Source organism: Mobula hypostoma, chromosome 6 (assembly GCF_963921235.1).
Source record: "Mobula hypostoma chromosome 6, sMobHyp1.1, whole genome shotgun sequence".
NCBI lineage: Eukaryota > Metazoa > Chordata > Chondrichthyes > Myliobatiformes > Myliobatidae > Mobula > Mobula hypostoma.
The window spans coordinates 172,003,104-172,016,895 of NC_086102.1; the positions used below are offsets into that span (position 1 = coordinate 172,003,104).

General features: G+C 41.2%; 1 protein-coding gene across 1 annotated transcript in view; it reads left to right on the forward strand.

The window, feature by feature from the left end:
* The window catches only part of galnt13 (UDP-N-acetyl-alpha-D-galactosamine:polypeptide N-acetylgalactosaminyltransferase 13), a 399,948-nt gene that overhangs the window by 351,289 nt on the left and 34,867 nt on the right, over window positions 1-13,792 (forward strand). Inside the window, exon 11 of the mRNA XM_063052267.1 lies at window positions 3,447-3,581. Within this exon, the coding sequence (XP_062908337.1) occupies window positions 3,447-3,581 (135 nt within the window). The remainder of the gene's footprint in view (window positions 1-3,446; window positions 3,582-13,792) is intronic.

Genomic DNA, 13,792 nt, shown 5'->3' on the forward strand with positions numbered 1-13,792 from the left:
GGTGTAGTAACACTTATAGGAAGGTATTATAGACCACCTAATGGGGAGCGAGAAGTGGAGGAGCAAATTTGTAAGAAGATAGCAGATATTTGTAGTAAGCACAAGGTTGTGATTGTGGGAGATTACATAGACTGGGAAGCCCATACTGTAAAAGGGCTGGATGGTTTGGAGTTTGTAAAATGTGCGCAGGATAGTTTTTTGCAGCAATACATAGAGGTACCAACTAGAGAAGGGGCAGTGTTGGATCTCCTGTTAGGGCATGAGATAGGTCAGGTGATGGAGAGCACTTCGGGTCCAGTGATCACAATGCCATTAGTTTCAATATAATTATGGAGAAGGATAGGTTTGGACTCAAGGTTGAGATTTTTGATTGGAGAAAGGCTAGCTTTAAGGAGATGGGAAAGGATTTAGAAGGAATGGATTGGGACAGTTTTATGGGAAGGATGTAATAGAGAAATTGAGGTCATTTAAAGGTGAAATTTTGAGGGTACAGAATCTTTATGTTCCTGTTAGGTTGAAAGGAAAGGTTAAAAGTTTGAGAGAGCCATGGTTTTCAAGGGATATTGGAAACTTGGTTCGGAAAAACAGAGATATCTACAATAAATATAGGCAGCTTGGAGTAAATGAGGTGCTCGAGGAATATAAAGAATGTAAAAAGAATCTTAAGAAAGAAATTAGAAAAGCTAAAAGAAGATATGAATTTGCTTTGGCAAGTAAGGTGAAAATAAATCCCAAAGGGAGTCTACAGTTATGTTAATAGCAAAAGGATAGTGAAGGATAAAACTGGTCCCTTAGAGAATCAGAGTGGACAGCTATGTGTGGAACCAAAAGAGATGGGGGAGATGTTGAACAATTTATTTTCTTCGGTATTCACTAGGAGAAGGATATTGAATGGTGTAAGGTAAGGGAAACAGGTAGGGAAGTTATGGAAACTATGATGATTAAAGAAGAGGAAGTACTGGCACTTGTAAGGAATATAAAAGTGGATAAGTCTCCAGATCGTGACAGGATATTCCCGAACCTTGAAGGAAGTTAGTGTAGAAATAGTAGGGGCTCTGACGGAAGTATTTCAAATGTCATTAGAAACGGGGATGGTGCTGGAGGATTGGCATATTGTTCATGTTGTTCCATTGTTTAAAACGGGTTCTAAGAGTAAACCTAGCAATTATCGGCTTGTATGTTTGACGTCAGTGGTGGGTAAATTGATGGAAAGTATTCTTAGAGATGGTATATATAATTATCTGGATAGACAGGGTCTGATTAGGAACAGTCAACATGGATTTGTACGGGAAGGTCATGTTTGACAAATCTTACTGAATTTTTAAAAGTGGTTACTAGGATATTATGACGAGGGTAAAGCGGTGGATGTTGTCTATATAGACTTCAGTAAGGCCTTTGACAAGGTTCCACATGGAAGGTTAGTTAGGAAGATTCAATCGTTAGGTATTAATATTGAAGTAGTAAAATGGATTCAGCAGTGGCTGGATGGGAGACGCCAGAGAGTAGTGGTGGATAACTGTTTGTCAGATTGGAGGCCGGTGACTAGTGGTGTGCCTCAGGGATCTGTACTGGGTCCAATGTTGCTTGTCATATACATTAATGATCTGGATGATGGGGTGGTAAATTGGATTGGTAAGTATGCAGATGATACTGAGATAGGTGGTGTTGTGAATAATGAAGTAGGTTTTCAAAGCTTGCAGAGAGATTTAGGCCAGTTAGAAGAGTGGGCTGAAAGATGGCAGATGGAGTTTAATGTTGATAAATGTGAGGTGCTACATTTTGGTAGGCCTAATCAAAATAGGACATACATGGTAAATGGTAGAGCATTGAAGAATGCAGTAGAACAGAGGGATCTATGAATAATGGTGCATAGTTCCCTGAAGGTGGAATCTCATGTGGATAGGGTGGTGAAGAAAGCTTTTGGTATGCTGGCCTTTATTAATCAGAGTATTGAGTATAGGAGTTGGGATGTAATGTTAAAATTGTACAAGGCATTGGTGAGGCCAAATTTGGAGTATTGTGTACAGTTCTGGTCACTGAATTATAGGAAAGATGTCAACAAAATAGAGAGAGTACAGAGAAGATTTACTAGAATGTTACCTGGGTTTCATCACCTAAGTTACAGAGAAGGGTTGAACAAGTTGGGTCTTTATTCTTTGGAGCATTGAAGGTTGAGGGGGGACTTAATAGAGGTATTTAAAATTATGAGAGGGATAGATAGAATTGATGTGGATAGGCTTTTTCCATTGAGAGTAGGGGAGATTCAAACAAGAGGACATGAGTTGAGAGGGGGCAAAAGTTTAGGGGTAACATGAGGGGGAACTTCTTTACTCAGAGAGTGGTAGCTGTGTGGATCGTAGAGGCGGGTTGGATATTGTCATTTAAAGTAAAGTTGGATGGCTATATGGACAGGAAAGGAATGGAGGGTTATGGGCTGAGTGCAGGTCGGTGGGACCAGGTGAGAGTAAGCGTTCGGCACGGACTAGAAGGGCCGAGATGGCTTGTTTCCGTGCTGTAATTGTTATATGGTTATATGGTTTAATGATTCCTACCCTACATCAGCCAGATTTTCAATAGGTCAATCTATTTGGTCCTTGGGTAGAGGAAGATGAAATTAGAATGAGAACAAGTATGGGGTAGTAGAGGCCTTAAGGAATACTGTGGACTATTGCAGAAGTGCTGTTATTCTTTTAGGGTGAACAAAGTCATTTAGGTAGGGAAACAACTCCTCCTTGTTTCAGGTTTCCTATAGTGGCAAAATACCTGCTACCTACAACCATTCCATTTTTCCTGCAGGGGATCTTTAACATCTATTTGATCTACACACACAAAAAATGCTGCAGGGACCCAGCAGGTCAAGCAGTATCTGAGGAGGGAAGTGAATGGTCAACATTTTGGGTTGAGATACTTCATCAGTACTTGAAAGGAATGGAGCAGCATTCAGAATAGGAGGGGAAGGAGCGCAAGCTAGTGATAGATCAGCATGGATGAGAAGGAAGATGGTTGGGTGGGGGAATGACATTGTGGAAGGCAATAATGTGAGCAGCTAGGAGGTGAAAGACCTTAAGAGATGGGAGCAGAATTTAGGCCACTCAGCCCATCGAGGTGAGGAACTGGAGGGAGGTGCTGGGCAGGTCATTAGGGGAAGTGATGAGCAATAGGACCACAAGAATGAGGAAAAGCAAGGAGGGGGAAATAGAGGGGAGTGGTTACTTGATAGAGAAATTCATTTTCTTGCCGTCAGGTTGGAGACCACCAAGACAGATTAGGAGGTGCTGTTTCTCACATCTATTTGATCCCTGGTTGCACCTTTGGGGTGGAAAGAGTCTTTGTATTTGAGGTTACAGTCAATCGTATTGAAGAAGCTCAGGAAGTTATCGCACTCACTTTTTTCACACTTTGTATGCTCATGTGTATTATTTATACAATTTTTCCTTTCCCTCCAGGTATTCTCCTATACAGCAGATAAAGAGATCAGGACGGATGATCTGTGTCTGGATGTGTCTAGGCTTAATGGCCCAGTTGTAATGCTTAAGTGCCATCACATGAGAGGGAACCAGTTGTGGGAATATGATATACAGGTAGGTTATTGATTAATTAGCCATGGTTTATAAAGTGTGCTCAAGAGTCTACATTTATCATCTTAAAGCATTAGTGATTCAATGCAGAGAAAAGCAAAAGGAATTCCTCAGGAGGATGAACTACTGCGTTGTGGTGCAGCATGGTTGTGTAGTGTGGTGGTTTGCACACTTCTTTACAGTACCAGTGACTAGGGATCAATTCCCGTCGCTTCCTGTAAGGAGTTTGTATGTTCTCCCCGTGAGTGTGTGGGTTTCCTCCGGGTGCTCCAGTTTCCTCCCACAGTCCAAAGACGTACCAGTTGGTAAGTTAATTGGTCATTGTAAATTGTCATGTGGTTAGGCTAGAGTTAAATCGAGGATTGCTGGATGGAGTGGCTTGCCTGTTCCACACTGTAACTCAATAAATGTCACTTGAATGGCATTTTATTGATTTTTTTTGCTGACAGTTAAGTAAAATATTTCCATTCTATTTCAAATCAATTATACCATGCAACTAGGATCAATAAACTGTTTAAACATTACAGGTATGCCTGATGTTTTATGAGATTTGGACTAAATAGAGGTCATATTATTAATCACAATATTTCCACCATCTCTTTCACAAATTAGTTACTTTATTATAATGTTGTCTCCTTGAGCACAGGAGATAAGCTTGAGTTTAGACGTGGACAAAAGATTTTTAAATTTCAAGATTACACATGCTAAGGAAATAGGTACAACAAAGAGATCTCTGGAAATGCATCCCCAGCCGTTACTAGGGAGTACAGTATAAGAGCAGCATTTTGTGCTGTATCTCAATAGCCTTCAATTAAACTGAGCTTTAGCAGCTGTTAAACTGTTTTTAGTTTTACGGGAAGAATTTCTCAGAAGAATGTTTTATAGGGTTTACTGTCAAACTAAAGAAATTATTTTTACTGTATGGAACACATATGCAAAATTCTGGTGGTATTCAGCAGGTCAGGCAGCGTCCATGGAAATGAACAAACAGATGGCATTTCAGGCCAGGTCCCGTCTTCAGGACTGGAAGGGGGAAGATGACAGAATAAAAAGGTTGGGGGAAGGGAAGAAACCTAACTAGAAGGTGATAGGTGAAGCCAGGTTGTGTTGGAAAGGTAAACGGCTGGAGAGGAAGCAATCTGATGGGAGAGGAGTGTGGACCATGGGAGAAAGGAAAGGGGAGGTGATAGGCAGGTGAGGAGAAGAGGTAAGGGGCCAGAATGGGAAATAGAAGAAGAGGGGAGGGGAAGAGATTTTTTTTCTATGTAGGAGAGATCGATATTCATGCCATCGGGTTGGAGGCGCCCCTATGCTTGGTTCCATATGGAAATTAAACAGAAACTTAACCGCAAAATCTCCACTTGATTGCATATTTTTTCTTCTTCCTGTGGAAGTGTCCCAATTTTCTTCATAGAAGTCCCCTTCCTTTTGATTGGCTTTTCTATGAGATTATCCATCCAGGAAATGTAGGCACAGCTGCCAAGATTAGCGTTTTATAGTTAATTGCCCTAATTCCCCTTGAGAAAATGATGGTGGGCTGTGGCTTTGTACTGTGGTGCAGCTGGTAGTGAAGGCATTCTCGCAGACTTGTTGGATAGAGAGTTCCAAGATTTTGGCTGAACAATGAAAGTCAAGATATATGCCCTGTAGGGGCTGCCACCTGTTACTGATGTTCCATAAATTTTCCACAGTTAAAATTCTGCGGGCTTGATGGGCCTTGTCGAAGAGGTATTGCTGTTTCTATTTTAGATGGTGCTTGCTGCAATCGTTGTCACTGCTGATGGAGGGAGTTGGCAGGGTGCTAGCTTTTTTTGTACTAGATGCTGTTGAGCTTCTTGAGTGTAGTTGGAAACATCTTGAGAAGTCGTGGGGTATTCTGTGTTTGACCGGAATTGTGCTGTGCAGAAAGTGAACTAAGTTTGGAGAGTCAAGAACTGAGAAATAGGATGCATAGACTCATAGCTGCAGCATTTCTGTGACAGGTTAAGGTTCTGGCCCAATGCTAGCTCGTTCTTTTGTTGAAAATAGGGATGTTGGTAATGATAATACTGTTGAAGGCCAAACATGGGTGTTTATGGAGATGGTGAATCAAACGTGGGTGTTTATGTTCCCCTATTGAAGATGATGATTGGCTATTACCCCGTCAAAGGCTGGTGACAAACTCTCAGCACCCAGTAGAGATGCTGTTACTGCACATTGCCTTTGCTGTGTTTTGTTGCACAACAGTTTCTTGATATCATGTGGGGTATATATGACTGACAATTAGGTCTCGTGGTTGTGAGGATCATCAGGAGGAACTCAAAATGGATCACGTTCTTGGAAATCTCAGCTGAAGATCACTGTTCCCTGTAAGCAGGGCAGTAACGGAAATGCCCCCGTGTGCCGTCCTTGTTGCTGCGCAGCTGGAATTGGCTGCAGCTAGAAAAGGGTTACAAGATGTGAAAAATGTTCTTTGTTGTACTATACTTCATTAGCCGGCCAGTGGTGTGGTGACATCAACACTGGACATCGAGGCGAATGGTTCCTGAGTTCGAATCCAGCTGGCCTCCTGCACACTTCCCATCTGTGTTGGGTTGAGCATTGAGCTGCCAACTCGGCCTCGTAAAAAAACAGTCAACGCTACAGAAACAGCGAGAGCGTCGCCTGGTGCACCACAAGGTGTGTAAAGGAACAACAACAACAACTGTATTTCATTATACAATAAATAAAATCAAAAGTATGTGATCTTTCAGTTTTCGTTCTAAGTATTCAAAGTATGCATATTACAAACAAAGACATTTGAAGTGCTGAGCAGTTTTCAGGCCGTGTAAAAATTTCCTGCTTCGAGCAATGGCTGGTCTTTGTAGCCGTAAAAAAATAGAGAGAACATTGCTGAAGATAATTATAGTTACATAAGCCATGACCTTCATAGTTAGATATAGGGTTCCTGAGGAAGCAGATGTATCTTGCTGCAAGTTATTTGCTTATTTGATTCATTTGTTTGGAGATATAGCAAGGAACAGACCCTTGTGGCCCAAGAAGCCACACTGCCCAGGCCCTCTTCCCCACCCTCATTTAACACAAGCCAAATCACAGGACAGTTTGCAATGATCATTTAACTTACTGAGCAGTGTGTCTTTGGATTGTGGGAGGAAACAAAAGCACCTGGAGGATCCCTGCGTGCTCACAGCGAGGAGGTGCAAACTCCATACGGACGCTGCCAGGATTGAACTCCAAATTCAGGAGCGCCGTGAGATGTAACCACTGCGTTACCATGGCGCCCCTTACAGTGAATCTGACACAGTTCTCACTGAGATATGGTAAACCTCCACTGCATTCATCTGATCAGCTGAATGTGAAAAAGCTTAGATCTTTCTGTTGCTTTGTGCTTCTGTAGTTTGTATCCTGGTTATTATCATATTGACACTTTCTTTTGGTACTCTTCATGCAGTTCTTTCTGCAGAGCTCAGTGAACCATATTTAATCCTCTTATTTACTTTCTCTCTTCATGCGAAAAATTTGAGTGAGACTCAGAGAACAGAGCAGGTTGGGGGGGGCAGGTTATAAGTGATAATTTCACAAACTACTTTTAAGAAGTTCAAGATGCTAAGGCAGTAGGAAAATCAGACTGAAAATAGAAGTGTATAAATATCATTTCTTTAAATATGAATTAGATATTAGCTAATGTCCTAAGCTACAGGACATTGGGAATACAATTACACTAACCTTTCAGAACAAATTGATTCAGAGTCAGCTAGCTGAAGCAAGTTATGAACAGAAGAAGAAAGGGAGTGAGGATTAGATAGAGGGAAAAGACAGAAGAGAGGAAAGAAGTGAAAAGCATTGTAAGAGATGAAAAAGGAATTTGAGCAGACAGGATGGAAAGGGGCAAAATGTAGAGGGGAAAGAAGGGCAAGCAAAGGGAAAGAGCACGTTGGAATTGGAATAAGTGCTAGGAAGGAAAAGGGGAAAGGGAAAAGAGTCAGAACTCTTGGTAACAATCCATTAGTTCATGGAGCACAGGGGTTAAATGGATGAATTAGGTAGGGATAGAATGCAAAAGGTTCTTGGGAGAAGGAGGTGGAGATGGATTACAATTTTGGATTGAAAATGTGAAACTGTTAATATTGCAAGTATAGAAAGAAAAGATTAAGCAGATGTTGCAAGGAGATGGAGAGAGAAAGTAAATCAAATTTTTCGCATGAAGAGAGAAAGTAAATCGGAGGATTATATATGGTTCAGTGAGATCTGCAGAAAGAACTGCATGAAGTGTACCTAAAGCATGGAGAATCTGCAATAGGAGTTGTGGAAAGTTGGAGGAAGAGCATAGGAATTGGAAGATGTGGAACATGGACCTGTGGTTGATGGTAGGAGGTAAGGGACCTTGGAAAGTTGAGTAAGTGACCATGAGAAATCAGGAAGAAATGAAGGACAGTGATCCTATGAAGAATGAGATCATCTTATTTATTGAAATAGGTATAAACAATCATTGAAAAAGAAAATTGTAATACTGTCTCTGGAAATGAAGGCTGAAAGATTGATGAAGTGTATCAATAAAATCAGATTGGTGGATTATTAGTGGATTTAAAATTACAAAGGCATCAATTGTGTTAAGATGGAGAAAAATTTAATGTGGAAACATGTGGAAATCCCTTTTTACCAGGCGTTTCCAGAGATGCGGCTTGTTAGCCCCTCGCTAACAGCTACTGGACTCAGCGGTGAGAAAATCACCTTTCTCAAACTCTGTACATCCAGGGCCGATATGACTTGGGTCCCACCAGACCCAGGAGTTTGGGGTATTTCGCCCACACGAACCCCGGTCTGTGTGAATACTGTGTAAATGCTGCCCACTTGCAATTAGCCGTCAGCAAGAAATAACAGACAGTGCACTGCATACAATTATAAAGAAAGTATATTTACAAATTTCAGCTTAATTGAGCAGTTAGTAGGAAAAGAAAAAAATAAAAATAAAAAGGGCCCATTATAGCTAATATGAACATAAGTTGGAGCTCATCTTGAAGTTGTCTTTATCTGACACACTGGACCCACAGTCTGTGTGAAAGTACACACCACCTTCCGAATGTCACTTGAAATCAATTTTGAACAAACAGGCTCCCCTGTGGGAGGATTCGTCCTTCCTCCTTGAAGCTCTTCATCTGCACAAAGCACCTGTGCAACGGGGATGTCATCCTCGGCCATCTTCCCTCCTACCTTCTCCCAGCTTCTGCCAAAAAGACCACAACCCACACCAGTGACTGTCACAGAAACCTCTCCGCCTAGCATTCTCAAGAACCTTTTCCCAATTCCGCCGTCCTGATTGGATGATACTACATTCCTAAGCATGAACATCATTACCCCTTATCTTTAGCTCAAACCCAAACAGACTGCTCTTATAGATTGCTAAAATGAAATACCTACAGCACAGCAGTGAAAATCTTAACCAGCGCTTACACGTGTAAGACAAAAGAGCAGAACTAGGCTATTCGGCCCATTGGGTGTGCTCCACCATTCTATCATGGCTGATGTATTATTCCTCTCAACCCCATTCTCCTGCCTTCTCTTGGTAACCTTTGACACCATGGCTAATTAAGAGCCTATCAACCTTTGTTTTAAATATACCCAATGACTTGGCCTCCATAGCCATATGTGGTAACAAATTCCATAGATTCACTACCTCTGGCTAAGTAAATTCCTCCTTATCTCTGTTTTAAATGGATATTCCCTCTATCTGTTGCTGTGTTTTCTGGTCCTAAACTGCCCCCGCTATATGAAATATCCTCTCCATATCCACTATATCTAAGACTTTTTAGTATTTGATAGGTTTCAAAGAGAACCTCCCTCATTCTTCTACACTTCAATGAGTACAGGTCCAGCCCTATTAAACACTCCTCATACGTTAACCCTTTGAATCCCAGACCATTCTTGTTAACCTCCTCTGGATCTTCTCCAAAGCCAGTACATCTTTTCTTAGATAAGGGGCCTAGAACTGCTTGCAATTTTCCCAAAAGCAGTCTGACCAACACCTTATAAAGCCTCAGCACTGCATCCTTGCATCCTGTTATATTCTCATCCTCATGAAATGAATGCTAACATTGCATTTGCCTTCCTTCCCACTGACTATACTTGGAAGTTAACCTTTATGGAATCCTCTATGAGGAGTCCCAAGTCCCTTTGCACCTCTGATTTTTCAATTCTCTCTCCATTTAGAAAATAGTCTACACCTTTATTCCTTTTACCAAAATACATGACCATACATTATATTCCATCTGCCCCTTCTTTACCCATTCTCCCAAACTGAGTCTTTCTGCAGACTCCCTGCTTCAACACTACCTGCCCCTCTACCTATCTTTGTATTGTCTGCAAACCTGGCCACAAAGCCATCAACTCCATCATCCAAATCATTGACATATAATGTGAAGAGAATCAGTCCCAATGCAGATTCCTGCCGAACACCAGTAGTCACCAGCAGCCAACCCAAAAAGGCTTTCTTTATCTTCTTTCTTTATTGACCTCCTGCCAGTCACCCAATCTCCTATCCATGCTCGTATCTTTCCTGTAATACCATGGACTCTCACCTTGTTAAGCAGCTTCATGTGTGGCACCTTGTCAAAGTCTTTCTAAAAGAGCAAGTACACAAAATCCACTTTGTCTATCTTGCTTGTTATTTCCTCATAAAATAGCAACAGATTGGGACCTGACAGAGTGTCAACCTGGTGGAGCATGGAAGGTGAACCAGGAGTAGGGGCAATAAACCAAGGAATGTGCAACAATAATCGGTCACAGGTTGAAGCCGATTGGAAGTGGAGTGAGCAATGTGAAGATTGGCAGAGCAGTGAGCTACCATACCAGGTAGGGTGAAGTTTGAAAATCTGAGAAGGCAGTGGAAGTGAAGATGAACTACGAGGGCACAGAAATAGTGAGCAGCAGGAAGAAGCCCAGAGGCAACAGGATGACCCGGTAAATTGGGTGTGCACCCGGCTGGTTGGAGTGAAAGGGTGGGATGAAAGTCTGAATGGAAGGCACCAGGGTGGTTGCAGACTTGAAAGGTTGATGGCGTAGTAGACTGAGTGAGGTGAACCAGGAGCAGGGATGGACTGAGTGAAGGGACAACTAACTAAGGAGTGAAGAACTATACTTGTCCATGGAAATGTGGTGGATTTGGTGGCACGAAGGGCCTGTTTCTGTGCTGAATGGCACTGTGTTTGTGGCTCTGTCTTCCCTTGTGGCATGATGTAACACTGGAGATCATGAACACTTGCAAAGTCCATCTCCCACCCCCCGTCCTCACCACATTCTACCCAGGTTGTACTGAAGAGGATAGAGAAAGGATTATCATGAGGATAGAGTGGCAGCCAAAAAGCTGTTTCAGTGCCTTTATTTCTGTATGAAAAATTCGAGTTGGGAAATCCAGAAAACCAAAGATTCATCCAAAAGATTAAAAGAGGGTGATAGGTTTACTGTGGCATCTGATGAAATAATTAATTTAGAGGGAAAAGAGAAAGGAAGTTTAGTAAATAAGAGGGAAGATACACATTGTCAGAGAGAAGTTGGAAGAAGGATGCATAAATGACGTGCATCGCTCGCCACCTCTCATCGGGCGAGCCCAGTGACTGAATGCGGTAGTTGTGTGTCTTTTATAGTTTGTGAGGCTGGGCTGCTCTGTCACTCTTCACTTCACAGAATAAGGTTTAGAATTCATAGACAAGTGTTAGACATTCATAATTTTAAAACTATTGAGATTTAATTGTTCATTTTTAATTAAGAATTTTAAGATGACTTTTGCTAATTTTGTCTTTATTTTTACAAAATTAGCAAAAATAATATTAAACTTAATTAAAAATCAAATGCTTCATCAAAAAGGAATAATTTGTTTTCTTATTCTCTGAATGATTCCCATTAAAACTGATGGCAGTAATGATCACGTGCTAGATCTAACTTGGCATAGGATCCAAGAGTTAATTTTCCCTCGTCTAAATATTGCAGAAACTCCATAGGATTGAGCGCTGCAAGTGTTCCGTGTGGAGTGCAGTTGTGATGATACTGTTTGTTAGTTTAGAACCCCAACAATCCAGTCTCTTGGCCTTAGTTAATTCATTCAGAATTACCAACTTGTTTTTCCATCAAAATTCGGGCCGCTATTGCATTCCTTGAATTTATTTTGGAAGAATAAACCAGGGGCCCCCAACCTTTTCTGCACTGCGGACCGGTCTAATATTGACAATATTCTTCCAGACTGGCCGACCCTGGGGGGAGGGGGGAGTGTTCAAGTAGGGTTAAACTCACCTCAACATGTTTTTTACGGTTAGGGTTGCCAACTTTCCCACTCCCAAATAAGGACAAAAGTAGCAGTCAAATCCAGGGACACCTTACCCCAGGAAAGACTACCATGACCATGAAGCCTTGCGTGGGCACCTGTGTGCATATGCGCGTACGTGCCAATTTTTTTCCCCGCATATCGGTTTTGCCTTCATCTTCCTGACTACACTGTACATACATTATTTCTACTTTATATAGGCTGTGTACTTATCATATCATTCCTGCTTTTACTATATGTTAGTGTTATTTATTTTCGGTTTTATGTGTTATTTGGTATGATTTGTTAGGTTATTTTTTGGGTCTGGGAATGCTCAAAAATTTTTCCCATATAAATTAATGGTAATTGCTTCTTCGCTTTACGCCATTTTGGCACGAAAGGTTTCATAGGAACACTCTACCTTAGCAGGGGAAATACGGGACAAACCAATTTAGCCCAATATACGGGATGTCCCGGCAAATATGGGACAGTTGGCAACCCTATGTTCAAGTTCAACTGTGCGTGACAGGGAATGAGGAAGGGTGCAGCTGACTCCTATCGTTTTCTCATGACCCGGTAGCACATGCTTTGCGGCCTGGTACCGGTCCACGGCCCGGTGGTTGGGGACCGCTGCAATAAACAATGCATTTAGTTCCAATCAAACAGAAATATTTTAGTCAACCAGCAGATGGCGATAGATGTACATCATTAAATATATTCAGTTTTGGGCTGGTCATCTAGTAAATACTGATAGGGTAATCTATGGTTCATATTAACGTGCTGAAATTTTAAATAAGTTATTGTTTTATTTATTTTTATCACTGGATATTTGAACATAATGTTGCCTCCAAGTTTCATTCTGGATTTAAAAATTATTTTCTCTTGTATAGTGTTATACATCAGTTGCAACAAATACAGTACTGTATACCTAAATTGTAAACTGCTCTCTGGTGGTGCTAATTTCTTTACATTTTTTTCTTAGTGATGTAGTGTGCAGTTGTTTTGTATGGAAAGCAACTGAATTGTTGCACATATGAAGTAAACTGATATCAATTAACACTTCTGTAAATGCTACTGGTCATTCTAGGGCACATCTCAAAGTTCGAAGTAAATTTATTATCAAAGTACATACATGTCACCATATACAACTCAGAGATTTGTCTTCTTGCGACCATGCTTAGTCAATCCAAGAACCATAATAGAATCAATGAAATACTGCACCCAACTGGGCGGACAAACAACCACTGTGTAAAAGACAACAAAGAGAAATTATAATAACAAATAAATAAGCAATAAATATTGAGAAAATGAGGTGAGGAATCCTTGAAAATGAGCCTATAGGTTATGGGAATAGTTCAGTAATGGGACGTGTGAAGTTATCTCCTCTGCTTGAAGAGCTTGATGGTTGAGGGGTAATAATTATTCTTGAACGTGGTGGTGTGCGTCCTGAGGCTCCTGTACCTCCTTCCTGATGGCAGCAGCAAGATGAGAGCTCGATGGTGGCAGGGTATTCATTAGTCTCACAGCCTGGGGGCAAGCAGTTGTTACTCAGACAGACAGTCCTGTTCCTGATGCTCCTGTATCTCTATCCTGATGTTAGTGGGTCAGTAAGATCGTGGGGTGGGTGGTGGTGATGCTTCAGGCCCTTCGTATTCAGAAAGTGGAGACACTGCTTTCTGTGCCTTCTTGACTAATGAGGAGGTATTGTTGATCTAGGTTAGATATTTGGCTTGTTCTCTTCATGTCTTTATTTCATAAAAGCATTAAATGCTTGCAAATTATGGACAAAATTAAGTAAATATCTTCAACTATTTATTGCAGCTATGTGCTCTGAAATTATTGTAAACTAGAAAAAATGTAAATTTTTTAAATATCAAATAATAAAACTGATTGCTAAAAATACAATTTCCACAAAAGAAGAGGGGAATTCAGAAAAGCAGAG